This window comes from Papilio xuthus, unplaced genomic scaffold, assembly GCF_000836235.2.
Source record: "Papilio xuthus unplaced genomic scaffold, Pxut_1.1 DF825017.1, whole genome shotgun sequence".
In the NCBI taxonomy this organism is placed as follows: Eukaryota; Metazoa; Arthropoda; class Insecta; order Lepidoptera; family Papilionidae; genus Papilio; species Papilio xuthus.
In genome coordinates this window covers 6,417,561-6,439,208 of record NW_013533632.1, presented here as the reverse complement: position 1 = coordinate 6,439,208, position 21,648 = coordinate 6,417,561, and the positions used below count along the sequence as shown (strand labels likewise).

The 21,648-nt window shown below is 31.3% G+C and overlaps 1 protein-coding gene across 1 annotated transcript in view; it reads left to right on the top strand.

The window, feature by feature from the left end:
- Positions 1 to 4,585: 4,585 nt before the first annotated feature.
- Snmp2 (sensory neuron membrane protein 2) overlaps positions 4,586 to 21,648 on the top strand; it is a 46,596-nt gene continuing 29,533 nt past the window's right edge. Inside the window, exons 1-3 of the mRNA XM_013323691.1 lie at positions 4,586 to 4,776; positions 6,162 to 6,319; positions 7,245 to 7,386. Of these exons, the coding sequence (XP_013179145.1) occupies positions 4,660 to 4,776; positions 6,162 to 6,319; positions 7,245 to 7,386 (417 nt within the window). The 5' untranslated portion in view covers positions 4,586 to 4,659. The remainder of the gene's footprint in view (positions 4,777 to 6,161; positions 6,320 to 7,244; positions 7,387 to 21,648) is intronic.

The window sequence follows — 21,648 nt, the reverse complement described above, 5'->3', positions numbered from 1 at the left end:
ATTATCGATATACTTGTTTAAATCTTGATCTTAAATATATATGTATGTTGGTGTAAACATAATATGTCGTCCATGTTCTTAAAATTTTAAAATTAAAAAAAAATAATGTATGTTCGTATATTAATGGAAGTCGTACAAAAAGCGGCGTAGATGTTAAATTGATGTTTAAAATAATTTTTATTGTGTCCATCTGTTTAACCCTTCACCCTAGACTTGTGTTTCTTGCATTGACATATATTGGTATCCCTTTCATTTTGTTTGAAAAAACAGAGACAACGATATGTGTCAACAAAAGAAGCGCATCAGTCGATTTCCAGCGGTTTAATCCACTTATTGTGATATTTAGTTTTTGACTCTTTCGGTATCCAGTTAATACCAAAATCTGCAAAATTCCATCTATAACATCGTTGTTAGTAAAATACGATAATTTGAACTGAAATTCTTGTAGTTTTAAGACACTGCTATAAGCATTTTATGTCGATACGTAAAAATCATTAATTGAGTCTTTTCGAATTTCGAACAATTTTGAATTTATAAATTTTTTGAATCCCTTTCCAGTCGTTTATTGACCAGGGTTCAATTCCAAATGGTATGGGTATTTAGATAGCGTCGGATATATTTATAGGTATGCTTTTTAAGATGTAAGACTGAACATCCAAAATTTAAACAACTAAGTAATTATTGTAATTTTACTGTGACCTATTTATAAATTTAATTACAATTGATAAATGATTATTTACGAGATAATAATTTCGATTCCCTGTTAAAACATTTTAACAGCTTTGATTCCACCTATGTTACTCTGTCAATATTTTTACGATGATGTTGAGATATAGTAATACGATATGTTGAATGTTGTATAACTTTTATTGCGAATATTGTATGTATATGTTTAAATGTATTGCTTCAATTGTCGCTTATATCTTATGTCGAAAGACTATATTATTTTAGGTAACGTATAGTTAGTAAATACACGTAATGTTTCGATTTAATAAAATTATCACCTCTTACTAAAGACGAAATAATGAACTTTATTTCTATAGTTCGAATAAATTGATGGAGAAAGTCCGCTGTACAAAAGCAGATGTAAAATACCTACTCAATATAAAATTTCTAACTGGTTATAATTTTATTATATTCCAAACTGTTTATTGTTCAAGTCTCAATATAATAAACGTAACGTAAATATATTAGTGTTAACTCCGATTATAAAACTCGGTGTAGATGAAATGTTTGAATATATATATTACATAAACTAACCTGCCAAAACCTTCATCCAATTTACCTAAGCCCAATTTACCTAAGCCCCTAATTAAAATGTTATTTACTATGTACTGTAATAGACAATGTTTAATATAAATTTATATGTGTATCATACTAAATAATTCACTCATACATAATGATTCGGTAAAGTTAAAGGAACCCTGTCTCAGATGAAAAAAAAGATTCTTGAGTTTTTGAATCACCAAAGATTCTTTTTGAACTATTCCTGTTCCTAGGGTATTCCTATTGGCTTACTCCTATTACATTAGCAAATACTATCTCTTATTGTCATTATACGATCTAAACACATATGAAATTATATGTATGTACAGTTAGGTATGCTCTCGGTGTTCCACATTTAAAGCCGTAATCATTTAACAATCATTTTTAACTGGAAATTTTGAACATCGGTTAATGTTATACTACCGAATTGTAAACAACCCTTGATGTTTATACTATTATTGGTTTTTAAGAATAGAGTGTAGTTTAGGTGGATTGTGTTCTTCTAAGGCATTTCTAGTCCACCGCGAATGTTTCCGACTGTACGTATTGATAACCTTTAAATGTTTTAAAATGATTAATTAAAAATATAGCGGCTTTAAATGTTTACTCGGTGTTTAATTTATAATAGTCTCAAATGTTGTAATAAATGTGTTTAGTCAGTAAATTTAAAAATTACTAAATGTTATCGATATGTCTGATTTTTGATTTGCTTTGAATATTATAATTTGTATTGTGAAATTGTTTTAGGAAATTATTATTTGATATTCAGTACATTCTATCAGTATTCTTTATTGGAAAATTATAATTAGTTTGCGTGTGAGTAAAAAAGAAAATTGATTTGGGTTATTGAATTGGATTAATTCGGAATTATTTATAACTTCATCTTTGAAGTGATCTCGGTGTATTGTTAATAATGTTAGTTGCTACCCGTGCAGAATAACATGAGAGCTAAGTACAATGTTACAATGGCCTGCACAATATACAATAAGGTATGCTCTATGTAGAGAAAAGCATAATAACTTATGTTACTTTGTTATTATGCACTTGTAGTATGTTTTATCTGGACTTGTACGTTTTATTATATTTCAGTTTTTTTTTTATAATCGACTATATATAAGATAATGACTTCAATATTGTCAAATGGTTGTTTTTTTTATGTAAAATGAATTTGTGGTTTTAAATACATCTAGATGTTATATTATTGGCCGTTTTAACTAAATATCGTATTAAGATTATTTTGCCTAATACGTTGTGATACGAAATTATTTAGCATCAACTTTGACGGCCTAGCGTCCTGATTATGACTTACGTTTACTCACGATTTTCGTATTTTAAATTTATAGAATAAATTAATTTAGTGCTGAAATAAAAATTACTAAACATAAGGCAGTTAAGAAAATCAAATTATTAATTTTATAAGAGTATGAAAACGTCTGAATTTTTTTCTAAAATAAAAATATTGTCCATTATTTTAGCTAGATTTTAACTTCGCCTAACAATTGAGTACTTAATATACTGATCTCGTTAAATATATGCTGGATAGGTCGATACTAGGTAAATACAGCTTTTGCATCGTTCAGACTTAAAAGCGTCACACCGCTACCAAACGCATTCGGCGTCAAAATTGTGAAAATCAAATAGTCACAAAATAGCACGGCTTATAGCCTGTCCAGTTAAATATAGAGGTCGTTGCCTAAATGTGTTTGATGCTTCTTTTAGTTAAAACGGTCAATAATTATCTTTCAAAGCATTTATGTAATCTACAGTTGTCTATTGTAAAACGTTCTAGTAAATAAATATTTCAAAAATAAATAATCTTTTTATTCATTTTTTTGTACCATTTTGTCTAAAAAAAAAGTCATTTACAGTGGTCATTATTTTTGACATTATTAATTATTATATTAGGTCATATACAGACCGTTGTTTGCAATTGCCGTTAAAAAACAGGCCCAGTGGTGACTGCTTTATTCTATAGGTACCGATAGCTTAAAGAAAACCGTTTTTATGTATTACATTGTTCCCACGAAGGCATTGCCAAATTTAAGTTCGGATTAAATTTTGTAATCAATAATTTTATCGTTACCGTAAAGGTAAATCGAAAAAACTAAGTTCATCATTATATTATATCTAGCTGTCGCCTACGACTTCGTTTGCAAGGGATTAAAAAATAGATAGTAGCCGATTGTCAGACCTGCTGAATATGCATATAAAATTTGATAAAAATTGGTCAAGCCGTTACGGAGTACGGTTACTAAAATTGCGAGACGAGAATTTTATATATAAGATTATTATTTCGTAAATTCAAATGTAACTTCATTTCACGTACAAACTAGATTAGTCAATCCTCGGTGTTATCGTTGCTACTACTAACTAAATTTGTTTTCTGATATTATATTTTATTGATTAATCTTCTTGAGCAGATAATAACCATCTTGATTTTAACAAAGTCAATGCTTCGTCGATTGTTATTTTTATCATAATTACTGATATCGCTTTTCATTTCAATGGTTCTGTATATTTTTTTATAATTAAACTTCATGGTTTCATAGAAGAAACCATAAAATCGTAGCCAAATAACTTTTTTCGAAATTTTACACAATAATAAAACGACAACAAATCATAAATTGCTTTTATATTAAAAAATAATTTGTTTGTAGCGTCACTCAATCGTTTGAAATTAATAACGCTGTCCACTTTGTACCAAATAAGATGTTATATGAATGTTATAGAGGTATAGAAGGTAGGGGCGCGAATTTCCCCTCACAAAAGGAGGGTGTAGACGACGGTCCGTCAGACGGCTTTGGTGCAAAACACATGACATTGAATATTAATTTGATGAATAGATTTCTTCCTCCTAAAACCTGTTTTAATGCAAAAAATCGATTATGTGGAAAAAGCTGAAATAAAAGTTTTTTTTTACATGATTGACTTGTTTTTTTCATTAAAATATTAACTATCAAAAAAGTTATGTGGAAACATTAACGCACTTTTTTATCTTACTTATATTATAAAAAGGAACGTTTGGGTCTATGGATGGATGTTTGTTAGGAGATATCTCCAGAACGGCTACTCGAATCTCGCTGAAATTAGACATAGATGTAGAACATAGCCTAGAGGAACCCATATTAGAATAATTTTTTTTTGGTTCCACGCGGACAGGGTCGCGGTCTACAGCTAGTTGATTATTTACGTCTCTCGAATTAACACTTACTAATATAATAAATGAAATATACTGGTATTACTGCATCCGTTATCCGAAGTGTAACCCTAATTAATCCATAATTTTATCAAAGGACGGTACACAATACAATTATCAACTCTTAATCATTCTTTATACATGTGGTCTTACATCGTGTGAAATATTGCAATATTTTTTTTAATAAAACTGAAAATATGTGTGGTAGAATCTGTGGTATAACAACCACAGTAATAGGTGTGGTGTTAGTGGTTGTTAGTACAGTTCTTACCTTTGTTTTCGTACCCGGTGTTATTGAAGATTTGATCATAAATGTAAGTAGATATATTACATAATAAATCTATAGGCCAGAGAGTATAACACTGTCCATACAGGACCATTAAAAGTAGGTAACATGTACCTTATAACCTGCGGATGTCTATAGGGAAATTTTCCTATTCTATCAATATCAGGAGGCCTTCAATGAGTCTAAAAGAGTTACTACTTAAAGGAAATATACAAAGAGAAGACTCACCAACTGCCAGTCATGTGTATTGTAATTTTAATCGCATTCGCTTGTGACTTGGTACGGTACAAACTTCCCTATTATACCTAGACCCCACGCGTACACTAGACCTCCGAAACACGAGTTACACGTGCATATCTATCATATAGGCTATCATATGTCAGCAGTATTAAATTGACAAGCCCGATAATTGAACAAAGGCAGTGGTACCGTTTGTTGAATATCTCTTCACGTTCCTAGCCAAATTAAATTATTTCGAAAATTACGTTTTCATTAAACTGCATCTGCATATGAATATTTGATTTCGGAATACAGCACTATTACGGGGGTTCGGTTGATCAAATCAAATTAGCTATTCTCATATACGATATACTAATTGTTCGAATGTGACATAACTAATATAGTAGCTTTAGTATTGAATTTATACTAAGATTGTCTGTACCCGAGGTGGTGGTTTTACCCAGACGCAAGTCTTATTTATGTTTATCTTGTATACCCTAAAATAACTTAAAATTTAAGCAATCTAAGTAACATGTTTTGCTTAATTGTTACATTAATATTATGATAGTTTGGCTTAAATACATTATAAACACTCTGATGTTAATTGTAGTTGATGTCTTTAAAACATATAGCTTTATTTTAAATTAAAAAAAAATAGCTTAAAATTAACAGTATCGCCGTTGAGTCAATTTATAAATAAATTTATTTTATTTCAACAATATTTTCTCATAGTAACATTTCAGTACAATAGTGTTAAAGAGCTGTACTTACAACTTTTACTGTACTTGGTTTTGAAGTTCTCGAAATGAACCGAAATTACATTTTGAGGTTACGAGACTTCGCTGCAGTAAGTTAATCGTGGTAGTCTTTGTGACGAAACAATTCTAATAATACGAAAGTTCAATACCGAGCGCATACCGAGAAAGCCTTTATACTTGATTTATCTTAAACATAAAATACCATGAAAGCTAAGAGCAGAAATACAGAAATTTATAATAATACAAAAAAAATTCACATCTGTTGACCTTACGAAGGCTATTGTTGTATTTTTTATTTTTATTAAAAATATTTTTTCGGAATTAACTCAGTACATATTAACGCACAACAAAAATTTCTATAAAAATACAGACTAAAAAATATTTTGATTGATTAAATATCTGTTTTACTGACCCTACTTGTATTTTATGATTTTAGGAGGTAGTCCTTTTAGATGACACAGAGCAAATGGAGAGATTTCAGGAAATACCATTTCCTCTAAATTTCACAATCAGATTCTTTAACATATCGAATAGAGAAGAAGTTCTCGCAGGTGGAGTACCCGACCTGGTAGAAGTCGGACCTTACATATACAAGTAAGTTAATTTACTATACTAGAAATTAGTTAAGTTTTTTTGTGAGTTTCCATTGTCGAAATATTTATATTAAAACATATAGTCATCTCCCTTTTCTCACTGAAAAAAGTGTAATAAAAATGTATTAAATATTTCACTGAAAACTCACGGCAAAAAAGCCAAGAGAGAAAAAAGGGTGAATAAGACGACTCTTGGTAGAGTATTAGGTAAAGAAACTTGTTGAGCCGACTGCTTTTAAGTTAGTAGTACACGTAGTTCTCAAGTACTACCTGCAAAACGTTATAAAGAAAAATATGATGCAATGCATCACAAACATTTTATACAAACTATTTTTTTATTTACATAATGTATCTTCATAACTGCTGGAACTCGACAAAATTTGGAATACATATAGAATATATTCTGGAAAAACACAGGCTACTAATGATGTTTTTTTAGTTCCGAGCGAACTAAGTCGCGGGCGGCAGCTAATTAATCAATACATACAGTGATAATAATTAACCCTTTGTAGGCAATAGCAAGGGATCCTCATCGCACAATTACCCGTCGAATAGAACGTTTCACTTGAGCGTTCATTATTACACCACTCTGAACGTTTGATTTGCAATTACCTACCCATCTAATAACATCCAATCCACATGAAACTCGTTAATTGGATAAATTAAAAATTGCATTGCTATTATGCTATAGATTTGAATCCGGTTGAACTGAGTCAAAACAGCCTTTAAGTTTTTTGAAAAACTGATATAATATCAGATATAATCTATTCAGGACACAAACCAAAATATTATACCCAGTTATTTCAAACATACAAACATTGATTTATGACATGGTTAAATTATTATTTCTTACGAATAATTATTTTCATTGAAGTATCTAATTGTTACTATCGTGTTTGCAATTTATGTTTTCATTTTGATGACAGATCATATCAATCAAGAGATGTGGAGAGTATGGAGGTTGACACGATCAGCTATCGAACTATGGAGCGGCTCGAATTCGATGCTGAGAGTTCCTACCCCTACACAGAGGATGATATAATGACGATCGTCAATCCACCATATCATGTAAGATACAATTTATTATTTTTTATAATTATATAAGTACGTAAAGTGAATACTGTGTACCCTTTTAAGCAAATTGCGCTATCTTATGTACGTGAATTTAATACAGTTAAAGTGGAGAAGTATTGGATAAAGCTATTTTATTGGAAAATCTAATCTAAGAATTCTTTTACAAATTATAGTCTTTTGAAGAATGGGTCACTACTAGTTAAGTTTTTATTATCAATAATCTTTGATTTATCATTAATTGAAAGAAGTAAGAAAATTATTTCTTTTTCACGAAAAAATATCATATATGAACCGGTTTGCATGTAACGGTTGCAATAAATTCGTATTGCCAGTTGCCTGAGAGATGATTCCGTAATTAATGAAACAGTTATTTATCAACTATAAATTAAAAGAAAAACGGCACTGCTTTGCAGTCGAGTAATAAAAATTAAAACAAATTGTTTGAAATAATAGAAATAGCTTATATAATTATTTAATGTTTAACATTATTAAACGTACAACTTTATATAAATAAAAGGTTCAATATAGAGAATTTAATGAAAAGTTGAAAAATGTTGTGCAGAGGATTTATTAGAATTGGAGTTAGAAGTATGTTATTTAAACAACTTCCAGTGCTTAAGTGAAATAGGAAACGGGAAGTTGGACATCGGCTTAACGTTCTATTTTATTTTGTATAAAATACGTTTGAAAAATACAGTCCGTCCGTATTAAGACAAAATGTGTTTTCATGTAAAGGTTTTTACGTTTATATGATTAGATGTTTTCTGGTAATTTTGAAATAACTTTATATTAGTTACTAGCTGTCACCCGCGACTTTGTCCATGCGGAATTAAAAAAAACTTCATATTGATCTATGCAAAATCTTAGCAAGACACATGCAGCCGTTCTAGAGATATCTTTAAACAAACATCCATCCATCTAAACATTCACATTTATAATATTAGTAAGATAAGATATATCGTAACTTCTTTAGCCTAAAATTTTACTGATTTTTAGAGTAGTCCTCCCCAGGGTTACGGGGACAGAAGCTTGGAATTATTTTTGTTTTAAAGTCTACATACGAGCTTGGAAGAGTGTTAAATTTATTAATTGCGATGTGATCGCATCGTGTTTAATGACACTCGTGAACGCATCCACTCGTTTATTTTAAACGTGTCTATGCGTTGCTAAGGGTGGGATTTTATCCCCCTTACGCCCGCCCCCCTCCCACGGTTGTGGCGTGTCCGAGGCCGGGTCTGCGGGGTCGAGGGTGAGTTCATTTTGCGTACGTCCCTTGTTAGAGCGGAAGCGGATATTGGATTATAGTAAATTTTCACACTTAGTTCATTTATTTTCAATTGCAATCGCAATGATGTAAAATTTACCAAATTCTACCTAAGTTAATTGACTTTTAATAATTGATCCAAGTATCTGTCACGAATATTTTGGTTTTTGGAAATCACAAAAACGAATAAGGATATTTAAAGAACAACAGAGACGGAAATGTAGTTGCTTGCTTTTATTGTGATAGGAGTAAAAATATAGTTATATGCTATAATTGAAAAAATAATTTTTTAATGTTAACAATATTATGTAAAAAGATTTCAGCTTATCTTTAAGGCACACGAAAATATAAATGTAGCCCGCACACATCTGTAAGCGCACTCACACACTCGTAAACTTTGTTTTACCTTTTTTATCTATTTATTTTAAATACTATATATTTGAACATTTAAAATAACTTAATCATAATGTACGTAACTAGCGCGTACCATCTTTCCACTTTACAATTGATACTTTGTGTATGTTCCTGAAAGCGAATTATAAATGTAATCAATTTATATGTGTTTGTTTGCAAAGCGAATGCTGTAAAAAATAAAGTATGCGCCACGAAGTTGTTGCAACTGCGAGATTTATATCGAACGAAAACAATTCGAATAAATTACTATATGAAATAATAGCGAATTTTCAGTTTGAAACACCATATTTTCACGTTTCTATTTCACTTCTGAAAAAGAGATGGCAATATTTTTGTACTGATTCTTCAGCATTAAAGTCGTGGCTATACTTTTAAATAAAATATTTTTGTTATCTCTTGTTTATCAAATAATCGTTTGACTATTGCGAAATCGTAATTCATATCTTTCTAGTATAATCTATTCGATATCAATGTACTTAATGTACCGAAAAAATCAGTGGCAAATAATAAACATATTTAACATGGGTTCACAAATATTTAATCAAAAAAATTCAAATAAACCTACGGTTGGTTGATTTTTTATTGAAACTAAAAACTGCAGTTAATATAACGAACATTGGACTGTTCTGATTACTGATTGCTCGAATCAGTCCGTGTGTAGTGGTCCTTAACTGACAATTGTTCATTCAATAGCAATGCTATCGGAAAGGACAATTGCAACACTGCAACAATGCACGATGTGTAAACAATGATTAGCAATCGTGAACACCAGCCTTATGAATATGAACAGCTCGACAAATGAATACCAACTCACGGACAAAATATTCAGAGTCAATTTCAAATGTATTGGACGTTGTTCATTACGAGGAAATTTCCTTATGAATTTGCACTGGTGAATATAGACCTGTTCTATTTGTAACCTTTTATTACGTTTCCTTGCCAATCTTATGCAAGTTCGGTCTTGTCTCATATCATCAACCCTTGAATATTGATTGCCACGTATATTGGTCTATACATTGATCTTTTACCTTTTTTTTATCCATTCTATCACCGTCTTAGCCTACTTGCCATCAGTTTGTCTGGCCACGTGACCTGCTCACCACAACATGCGTTTTAAATTCGAATTTCGACGAAAAACTTACTTAAAGAATTCTTAAGTTCACATTCAGCGTAACGTAACATTCTTCTACGTATTTCTTGGTATTTTATTTCTTAGTTTACAAGTTTTAAATTACGTAAGAATTACTGATTAGGTCTTCGTCCACGAAACTAAACTGCAATTTAACTTAAGCTTCTATTCCAGGTAGTCTGAGGTAAATGTTATTTTTACCCACATACTGTATTGTTTTCACATTACAACTATTGTAAATCATCTTTTATTTTTTTAATAATGTTATTATGACTCGAACCTTATTTGTTTATCTAAGGTAGCTATTTAATTCCGTTCAAAATTTAACCTTTCTAATAATCTCAATAGAAATTGCTAACCCTAATCTATCGTTTGGAGAGTGATTCATTTATTTTGAACACCATGTAAGCTAGAAATTAAATAATTATTTTCTATGTTTGAGGAGTTTAATACGATTGTTGAGTCCAGTTTTATTTAACTTTTCCAATCAGTTGAGTACAACAGCTATAGCCTGTTTATATTCATAATATTTTCCCTTACGTCGACTTGACACATATTTAATGTGAATATTAAAAAGAGTAATTTAAATTAAATACAGCGAGTAAACTTTTCATCGTACTGCGAGCGTAGTTCCACAGCTTGGTAGTTGCTGTATCGACGTGTCACTATCCCGTGTGACCTATTTCACGAACATACATCTATGTCAACGACGCACTGCAACATATTCGTTATAAAGTCCAGTTTCTAGCCTATTTGCCCTTCCACTTGTAAACCTACACTATAAATACAGTACAAAAGCTTGAATATAATATTAGGCAGCACTAATTATTGTTAAATACAACGTGAAATATATTTTATTTAAATTGAGCTTGCGACTCGCCCTCGGAAAATGAGGTTATGCGTTCCTTTTTTTTATCAAACGTTTTTTGTAAGAACAGTTAGTAAGTAACTTTCCACGAAGGAAAATAAAAATGATTAAGGCGCTGTTGAGAGCTATTTAAAAAAAAACTTGTATTTGTAATTCAGTCAATATTCATTAAAAAATAATTGCCGATGCATATCTTTAATGTAAAGTCGGCAATGACATCAGTACACTTATGCATGAAATTTTTCACGACCTCAATTTATAATGTAGCAGGTCAGTTACACTGTTTATTAAAAACAGTCACATTAGAATAACCTTAAGTAAGATAATGATATCACATTTTATTTATAGACTGTTTTTTTTCAATAAAGAATATTGCTTATTACTTTTAGATAGGAACACACTAACACTAGTAAGTCGGGGTCAGTTTCATCGTCCAGTTTTTATATACCCACAAATGTGATTGCATTCGTCTGTAGTGAGACGCTTCCAATCCGCCGCAGAAAATAAATTAACCAATCTCACATTCCTAACACAAAAAGGTAAGCATAGATGAATTATTTTGCACCTTACTGAGATTTTCTTCCATATGTATTATTGTAAGTTGCATCGATTGCCAAAACGTCTGTAAAAACATGTAGTTATCCCATTTTATTCTTTAAAAAAAAATGTTTTATATACATGTTTCTGCAGTGAAATCGCGCGGTCGACTCTAACTACGTTTTTTATTTTGTTGACAACATCTTGTCAGGCACTTTGTTTGAATGTAATTACGTAATTTCTTTTAATTATTGACGATCTTAAGAAGTTGTATGGGTGGTACTGTACATTGTCGTGAAACTTGTGTTAATATATTGTCATCTCTTTCATTATCTATAACAAAAAGAGAGACTGCAATATGTATTACTACAAGAGTCACAGCAGTGGAGTACTACACTAATATTTAACGATTTAATGATCGACACGATACAGTGACAATTGCTATTGTTCCATCTTTTTTATGAAGAAAACTGTGATATTTAATATTGATTTATGTAGTTAAATTGTTCATTAATTGCTTTTACATCGCTTGACCGCATGAAGACCTATCTTGAAGCAAAGAAAACCCAAGTCAAAGGAGTCGCCTCAAAATGTACGGAGTGTTACTCCGTACATTTTGCAACCTTTTAATAAAGTAAAACCTCCGTAGTCTGCCTTTGACACCCCGAGTTAATGCACTTTTGCTGAGCGAACTTACACATACAATATACCGTTAACAAATATTATGTTAGAAATATTTTTCCGTTCAACTTTTACAGACTTTTATATAGTGTAACATCTTACTAATATTATATATGCTAATGTTTAAATGGATGGATGGATGGAAGTATGGATGAATGTCGTTTGAAGGTATCTCCGAAACGGCTCAATGGATTTTGATGAAATCAGATACAGTTATAATTTAGTCTGGAAGAATAAATAGGCTACTCATTTAATTTACTTTTAATTTCGCAGAGACGGAGTCGCGGGCCACTGCTAGTGTTAAAATAAAGCGAACCGACAGAAGGCAATTCTGACATATTTGTTCCATGTTCCCTTTTTCATTGAAATAAAAACTAATCACACTTTTCGAAACAACTAATTAACTACGTGTTTCAGACTTTTTTAAATTCAGCCTATGTAGGAGTTAACTGAGGGGTGAAAGTTTGTTTTAAACTTTTAACCACCCCCGCGCAGAATCACAGCAAACGGGTAGTCTGTATATAGAGATTTTATATATGAGAAGGGCTTTTTGATTCATTAAAAAAGAATTACTACAGTTTTCATTTCGCTTTTTGTTATAGTCCTTTCATTAAAATTGATCCAATTTATTCGGGAGTTGCATAAAAAAAGCCACCTACAAGTATAAATCTCTCTTCGAAGGTACATGATAAAAAATACTTTGAGCACTAATATTTATTTAATCTTCGTTTCATTTCTGTTAGGAATAAAATCGTTAATGGAGTTCGAGCGTTCTGCAGCTCTGAAATCTGTAAATAGTGTAAAATGTATCAAGCCCGCGGGCACGGGCTGCTCTGGAATACTGTTTGCGTCTGTTTTCACTTAAACAACGTAGAATTTCATAATTATTTCCGTGAGTTCTTTATTAAAATTGAAATAAGATGATTCCAAAAATAGTAACAGTTGTTTTTAATTAAACATTTTCACTGAACACTGTGTTACGAGGGCTTTTTATCTTCATATCATTCATTATTAGGCTAGTTTTCAATAAACAAGATAAACATTGGCTTAGTAATGGATAACAAAATTTAATGTTTTATATCTAAAAATCATATGAAAAGGCTGGTCATTGGACCATTATATTATAGACCAAAGAACATTTACTTCAAATGATGATTCGCAATTAAAAAAAGATGAAAAAAACATTCGCGTTGTAATTATAATGCAAAAAAATAACTAGGCTAAATCCAATACCGTCGCGCTGCTTTAATCGCTAAGCGAAATTCTATTAATTTAATAATTGAAAGTATTTAAATTTTCGAAAATCCTATCGCACTATGAATTAAATTTTACAAAATCTATATAAAGAATTTTATTCAGCAATGTGTTACAAATTTTCCGTCGTTCCATTTTCAGGAGAGATATTTCATAATAATTTCAACATTTTAGTAGAACAATTTAATATCTCTAGAATATATATTCCAATGGAAATAGCCAAAATCTTCTATTACATTTCATCGTAATAAACAAGATGTTACTGCGAACGATGCTTAAAATTAATCCTAGGAAATTGCAAACCCATAACGTTTCAATCTAGTCTCGTACCTGAGATCCTTTTAATTGCATTCTATTCATTGCACATCCTTACCGTTCACTTCTTTTGCTCGTCAGTTCGCATCCACAAAGGTTAATAGGGACTCGGAAACTCGTATGGAGCTAGCGGATGGTGAGATCAATCAATATCCGGTGAAGTATGTTACCTCCTTTGACTTCATCTACTGCGAGCCAACCATGTTAGATTTTTCATCACGATTTTGCATCAAAATTGAACAGTTTTAAAAATCTCGCGCGATATTACCTAAGGTTTTGACTACATGTATTGACACACAATGTTGTCTGTATTTTTCAAAGGGAATGTAAGTGATGACAATACGTCAATACAAGTCAAATCCCAACATTAAAATTTAACGTCTCAACTTGATAATAGGTAAATCGCGCAATGACAGAAATCTTTGAATCTCCAGGAATTGAAATTAAAATGAGTATAAAGTATTTTATAAAAGCACTCTTTATAGAAAATATTGGCTGAACAATAAGTAGTAGTCAGTTAAGCGCACAGCCGATGGATGACAGTAAGAACCTCTCAAAAGACGCTCCAATCCCGGCTTTTCTTTTACCTAGATAAAATCATTCTCGAGACGGATCTATAAATCACATATACAACAATTGCTTACCTTACATTTTAAGATTTTACCTATTCTATTATCTTCGTATAACTTTGGTTTAATATTAAATTAATATAACATTTGTGAAGCAAACTTGACATGAACTAAACTTTAAAGACGCTGTTATATTCAGACGCAGGCAAATGCTTGTACCTCAACAGTGAAGACTGTTCTACGCAGAAGTTTTAATAGACGTTTCGCTGAGCATGAAACAATTTTTTTGACGTCCGCATTTTGTTCCGCTCGAGTAATTTCTTCAAAGCGAGCGGTAAATGTTTAATATTTAGTATCGAATGCTTTAGTATCGAAGCAAATACGAATGCAACTAAGGAATTCACTTTTCGTAGAATACATGTAAATAAAGCGTCCTTTTCCAACAACGTTGGGACGTTTGAGAGGATTTCAAAGAGTTCCTTCACATTTTCATTCTAACGAAATATTCGAAGCGCAGATTCCACATTATACAACTTGCAACCGGTGCTGGAATGTCGATAAAAAGTAAACAACGATAAGAGTTTCCACGATTGGAATGATGGACGACTGTGCTGTGTGCTGAATTTTCAATTTCATGTTATATTTTACATATATACACATTAAAAAAATTAAGTGTCTGTATCGAAAATCGATCTATATAACAAAATCATATTTCGTATACTGATAAGGAAAAAACAATTTTTAAAATTTTTTGTCTGTCTGTACTTTTGTATGAAAAGCTGCGTTTGTCACGGGTAATCTCCGGAACGATTGAAGCGATTTTCACGGAACTCTGCCCGGACGGTAGCTGATGCGGATATTTTCTAGACTTCTTTTTTCTGCGTTGCTTCGACATGAAATTTTAGTTCAAATGCTTTTAAATTTCTTTTTTTTGTAATTGATATAATATACCATATCTAGAAAGTACCTTACGTCACTCCAAGCTACGAATTACTTCAAAATCGGTCAAACCATTCAAGCTCATAAATATCTGCGTAAAGTCTGGTCATTTAGTTAGTTGTGCGTAAAATTTGATTTATAATTATTGTTTACGAATAACTTTCTGGAACAAGCTTCACATATTATTTATATAAGAATGTTTTGACTACAATAAGATATCTTTGTATTCGATGTGAAATAACTGCTTCGAATTATTTACAAAGATATATTAAGTGATTAAATTAAAGCTGAATACGCTATTTTCTTGATAATAAAAAAATAAATATTTACAAAAGTTGTTTTGTATTAAGAACAGTTTATAGTTAAACATGATATAAGGGTCATTAACATAAATTAAGACTGGCGCCTTATACTTATGCGCATTCTGATCTCTGTTTAATTCTCATATTATTACATTTTTTTAATAATTGGCATATTATTAATCAAGTCAACGTGTTCAACCTTGACCTTTTGAGACATGTTGTAAATTCACAAGTATTTTGTATGCGGTTTTAAATTTGTTATAAAAATATACATACTCTTTATGAATTCTAAGAAGTATCACCCTACTAAATCTGTTTGTCTTGTCTTACGCAAGGTCAAAGTTAATAAAACGGAAAGGTTACTCATATTGTGAAATTACAAAAATCTAATCACTAGTCAAACAAGGATATCTGAATAGGTTAGAGAGGCGCTGCTATCGCGGTTGGTTCTGTCAAAACTAATATAAAACCTACTTAGACACCGTCATAAAAGAAAAAAATGACATGACAGCTACAGTACAAAGAGGATCTTGTGAAATTTTTGACGTTGCCAGGGGGGCGCTAGTGAGCTGACATAGCTTAGTTTGACTTACACCTGTTTAGATAGCCTTATCTGTCAAAATTTTATTACTACCCACTACCTGGCAGACAAGAAGGTGATGTTAGCCCAAAGGGGGAAAAACTTTGAAAAATGACATGCCGTTATGTTCATATTTTTCCCGCAGTTTCATAAGAGTAGGCGAAACGAACATTTTTACGAAATAATTATTGATAGTTTTATATTTGTCATTTTAATTACATAGTTAATTATACTGTCTCAATCATCGTGACAGTTCCTGTGCACACGTAACTGAATACCAGAAGTCAGTGGAGTGTTCGATAGGACTTAACCGCTCATGCAATCAGCGCTCCGGATTTGCGGTCACAAATCCATTTGCCAGTACAGTGGTAGCGACGTTACAATCTCCTGTTCTGTTTAATACTTGATCAAATTCAAAATCATAACTTTGTCTTATTACCTTTTGATTATACATTTTTATCATTATGATTTCTAATCGTACGACGACCTAACAATGTTTAAATTGTATAAATGTTTTATAAAAATAGTAGCTGTCGCCCGCGTCCGAGCGGGCTTAAAAAAACTTAATAAGTAGTCGTGTTCTTCCAGACCATGTTCTACATTTGTGCCAAATTTCATCAAGTTGACCCGTTCCGGACATACCTTTCGCATTTATAATATTAGTAAGATGTCCTAAAATATTTAATTTAATTTGTGTTTTCATTATTATAACTTCACTAAAATAAGAATTAATTAAAGATCGTTATCATCTTCCTACTCTTCTCAACATACCTCCATTTTAATGATAAAGTTATTCATAGTATTAATAATAACATAAATTTATTTCTAACTGACCACTATATTATATTATATATTTCTAATGAGTACTTTTTATACGAGGAAATACATTTAATTAAATTAATGAGAGTTCAGTCATTTTATTGCGTCTCGGTACACTAGGGGATTCAATTAGCCTCCATTGCGAGCCCTCGACTCTACCTTTACATCCGATTCATGAAGTGAATCGCGTAATAAGCCATTCTTAACTTTTCACCATTTCAAATACTAAAACAGGTATATAAATAATATACATATATACATATATATATAATATGTTAATATAAATAATATTAATACACATAACAAGAGAACGAAATTCTATTTTTATAAAATACTTATTGTGAAAAGATTCCGATCCCTTTAGAAAAAGTACCCGGAAGAAGGAAGACGTCTGTATCGACACCGGACTATACGATACTATCCCCATTCTAATTCCTTTATATAATAATAATATCTTACTAACAATTAAATAATTTGTCTTTTTATACGCGAACAAATGGCAGGCCTAGTAACAAATCTTACTAATATTATAAATGCATAGATGTAGAAGACTTACTGGAAGAACACTTACCTACTATTTTTTTTTATTCCACGCAGACAGAATCGCAAGAGACAGCTAGTTTCGTAAGACAACAAAAAGTTTAATAGGAATAACAAAGGACTGTCTTGATTTGATTCTCTTCTTTCTTAGTAGTTAGCAAATAAATAAAAAAATACACATTTCCTGCAATCTATTGAAAAGTACTTCGCCAGACTTGTCTGTCGTCACACGTACTCCTGGAGATTAAACTTGAGACGTAAAAGTGACGCGACGGCACTAAAGCTACGGAACGTTTATGGTACAAATAAATACACACACGACTAAAAGAAATCTCAACCTTTGAAAGAAAGAGTAGAGAGATTAGAGTAATAATCTTACTAATATTATAAATGCGAATGTTTGGATGGATGGATGCTTGTTTGAAGGTATCTCCAGAATGGCTCATGGCTCTTACTGAAATTTGGGATATATGTAGAACATAGTCTGAAATAACACATAGGCTACTAATTATGTTTTTATTTAAATTCCTGGCGGGCGACAGCTAGTAGTAAATATTTGTAATTAAATTTTAAGAAAAAAGAATATAAAAGAAAACTATGCGAAAACACTTTAAGAGGGTTTTACGTGCTTGCGAGACTATTTTTGATATATTCATGACATATTTATGCTCAATTTTAAAGTACAAACGCGATGTAAAGGCAACAAATTGGGTTCCATATGAAACACTTTTAGCTAAAACTGATACACTTTGAACGTGAACTTAAGCAATTTATGAGTAAAATGTGATTTTATAAAGGTTTAATGTGATGAGCAATAATTGGAATTTGAAAGGCTCCAGTTTGACGGTGATACAATGTACTTACTTAGTAAATTTTTTTTATTGTTTTTTTAATATAAACATTATTAGATTATTTTTGGATCACTTTACATTTCTCGTACGAGTACAACTAAGCTCTAGGCTTGTGCTTAGACATGGTGTACGGCACTAGTCAAATGGCAGGATTCGAACCTCCAACCTGTAAATTCTCCAATCCTGTAGATCAAAAATCTGTAAACTTAACCATTAGACTTAAAGTGACTTTTCTAACGCATGTCATTCTTACATAATATCATTTAATAAAATTTAATAGCATTCTTAGTAAGATTTTTTTTTTTATTTTAATATAAATTCGATATCAATGCAATTTTGTTAGATTTCTAGAGCGCTGTCTTATTATTTTATTGTATTTTATGATAAGAAAATAGTGAATATTGTAAGAAGATTCACGTAATTGCCTCTTCAAGTAGACATCGATTTTCTCCCTCGAGCGACCGCCTATCAAGTGCAGGAGTATTATGAAACTAAGGCGATGCAATAAAATTGTTTACCCAAGAAAATGTAAACGGAGAGCCAATTAAATCATAATAGGAAAAGATTAGTACGCACAAACTATTTATAAAACAAGTTATTAAAAAAACTAAATTAGTATAATATTAAATGTCATCATATTCTATGGTCTCAAATTGTACCTGATTACTTAATCTTTTATTTACTACTAGCCATAGCCCACGACTCCATTCGCGCGGTATTAGAAAAAATTACTTAATACGTTGCCCATGTGTTCTTCCAGACTATGTTCTACATCTATGCCAAATTTCAGCGAGATCCGTTGAGACGTTCCGGAAATACTTTTAAACAAATATACATCCATCCATCTAAATATTCGCATTTATAATATTAATTTTGCGTTAGACAAAATGATACAGATTATGTATATGTTATATTTCGTACAACCTATAAGATATTTTCGGTCAAATATTACACAAGTAAACAAAAAAGTCACCTCGTGCTGTTAGCAAGTTTTTGCATGTGTGTTAGGCATTCAAAATATTTTAGCTAATACGTAACATCTTCAAATAAACATATTTAGCGTGTACTCTGATTGAAGGTCATCGGAATAAACAAAAAGAAAAGTAAATATTTATCAATAAAATATTTTATTTGGGTCTTATCGTATACAAGCTGTAGCCCGCGACTCCGTCTACGTGGAATTAAAAATAAATTTAATGAGTAGCCTAAGTCTTCTTCCAGACTATGTTCTACATCTGTTGAACCGTTCGGGAAATACCTTCACACGTTGGATGTTTATCCATCCATCCATCTAAACATTCGCATTTATAATATTAGTAAGATTAGTAAGAAGTATCACATGATGGCTTCGGCAGTGACCGAGCAAGATTTCTTTTTAATAATGTCAGCACTCAAAACTTTTGATGGTATTCATTACCAATAGGTAAACGAGGTCCAGGCTAAGCGCCATCTGCGCTCGGCCACCTCAAGCCCGGTGAAGCTGTAAATGCCTCTTCAAGGCAAACAGTCACTACTCAGTGACAAAAAAAAATACCAGTAGGTGTCTCTCATTGATCTTCACAACGATCAGTCTACTGGAGCCCTCAACGAAGGTACTTCGACAACTATGACTAGATAATATATCCAACTTAAGAGCGGCCTTCGATGAGCAGCGGTCATGGGCATATAATAAAAAAGAAAAACGATTGGTATTGTTGACATATTGTTAAAAAAAAATAAAAGACTTGGGTTGGAATTAATCAGAATTATTTTGTCGTAACAGAATAAAGTACTTTATTAAAAATTACTTCGATTTTACGTTTTAATATAATCTGCGGAATTAAGTATAAAAAAACAACTTTTTGGAATACATTATTACAATCGTTAAATTAGCCAACTTAGGAATTTATTAAAAAGAATAAGCTTGTAAAAAAAATATATACGACACATAAAACTTTTTTCTTTTGTTCGTTTAATAAAGCGAAGTGTTTGCAATATAAATTCTCGCGATTGCTATAACAAAGGGAATGAAGACACCGGACCTTATCGTTTAATAAAAGTACTAAACACGATACCAGTGCATTTTCTAGAAAATATTTTCCATTGTGAATCGTGTGATAAAATAAATTGAATTTTTGTTTACCACTAATGAAATACGTTAGAGCGCGATCATCTTTTTAATCTACTTGTTTGTTTAGTAAAGAAAAAATAGTTAACAAATGATCTTATCAAAGTTTATTGTTATTTGAACAAATAAACGAGGACTACAAACAAGAATAAAAACTTAAAATATTTGGCGTCAATATACAAGCAATATTTGTTAATTTTATTGATTGTTTCTTTCCCGCGCGCAATCTAAAAGAAACAATAAATTGCAATGAATCCTATCACAAAATTATTCCGTAAAAACGGTGGCTATTTAAGTTCGATAATACGCAATTAAAAATCTTCACCATAAAACTTAATTAATTCTGTTAATTAATAAACAAATGCGTAACGCTACCGTGACCATGCCGCTATATACTCATCGCGTATTACTTTTATAAAGGTTAAAAAGCTAAACAAGGAAATAACGCGATGGATATCTAATTTATTGTTATAACCGCATACCATAATGCTAATTTGTAATATTATTGATGATTGTTTTTTTTATTTATTTCTATACAAAGATATCTAAATGTGGATTTAATTTATTAACAATGTAGTAATAATAAACAGACGTAGTAACAGCAGGTGTAATAGTAGAATAGTCATATTATTACATGCTCTAAGTACTAAAATATTTGTACTTAAATACTGTCCTAAAAACATGAACCACTTATAGCTTTTAAAAGTTTGTACGGTGAATAATTTGGAGTACAGTGGTTGCCTCTAAACTCACGTAAGGAATAATAATGACTAAAGTCAAGGTTTACTTTTTAATGGTTATGTCGAATAGTAAACGTAACTTTAGGTTATTCGCTTCGGCCATTACACGTTGCAGTGAATAGCTTTTACGTATGTTGAGGGCTAGCAGATTAATTTGCACCGACGCTCTTCAGACGGGGCTTACATTCATCCGGTGTTAACTAGCCCTAGCCGGTTCAAATCGGCTCGACTCTCGTACCCGGATCCATTTGCTACCACTTCAGCGGAATTAAAATCAGATCGGACTACGGAATTGATAAAAATTAATTTGGCTCACGTAAAAAATAAATTGCGGTCGAGATTTTTGT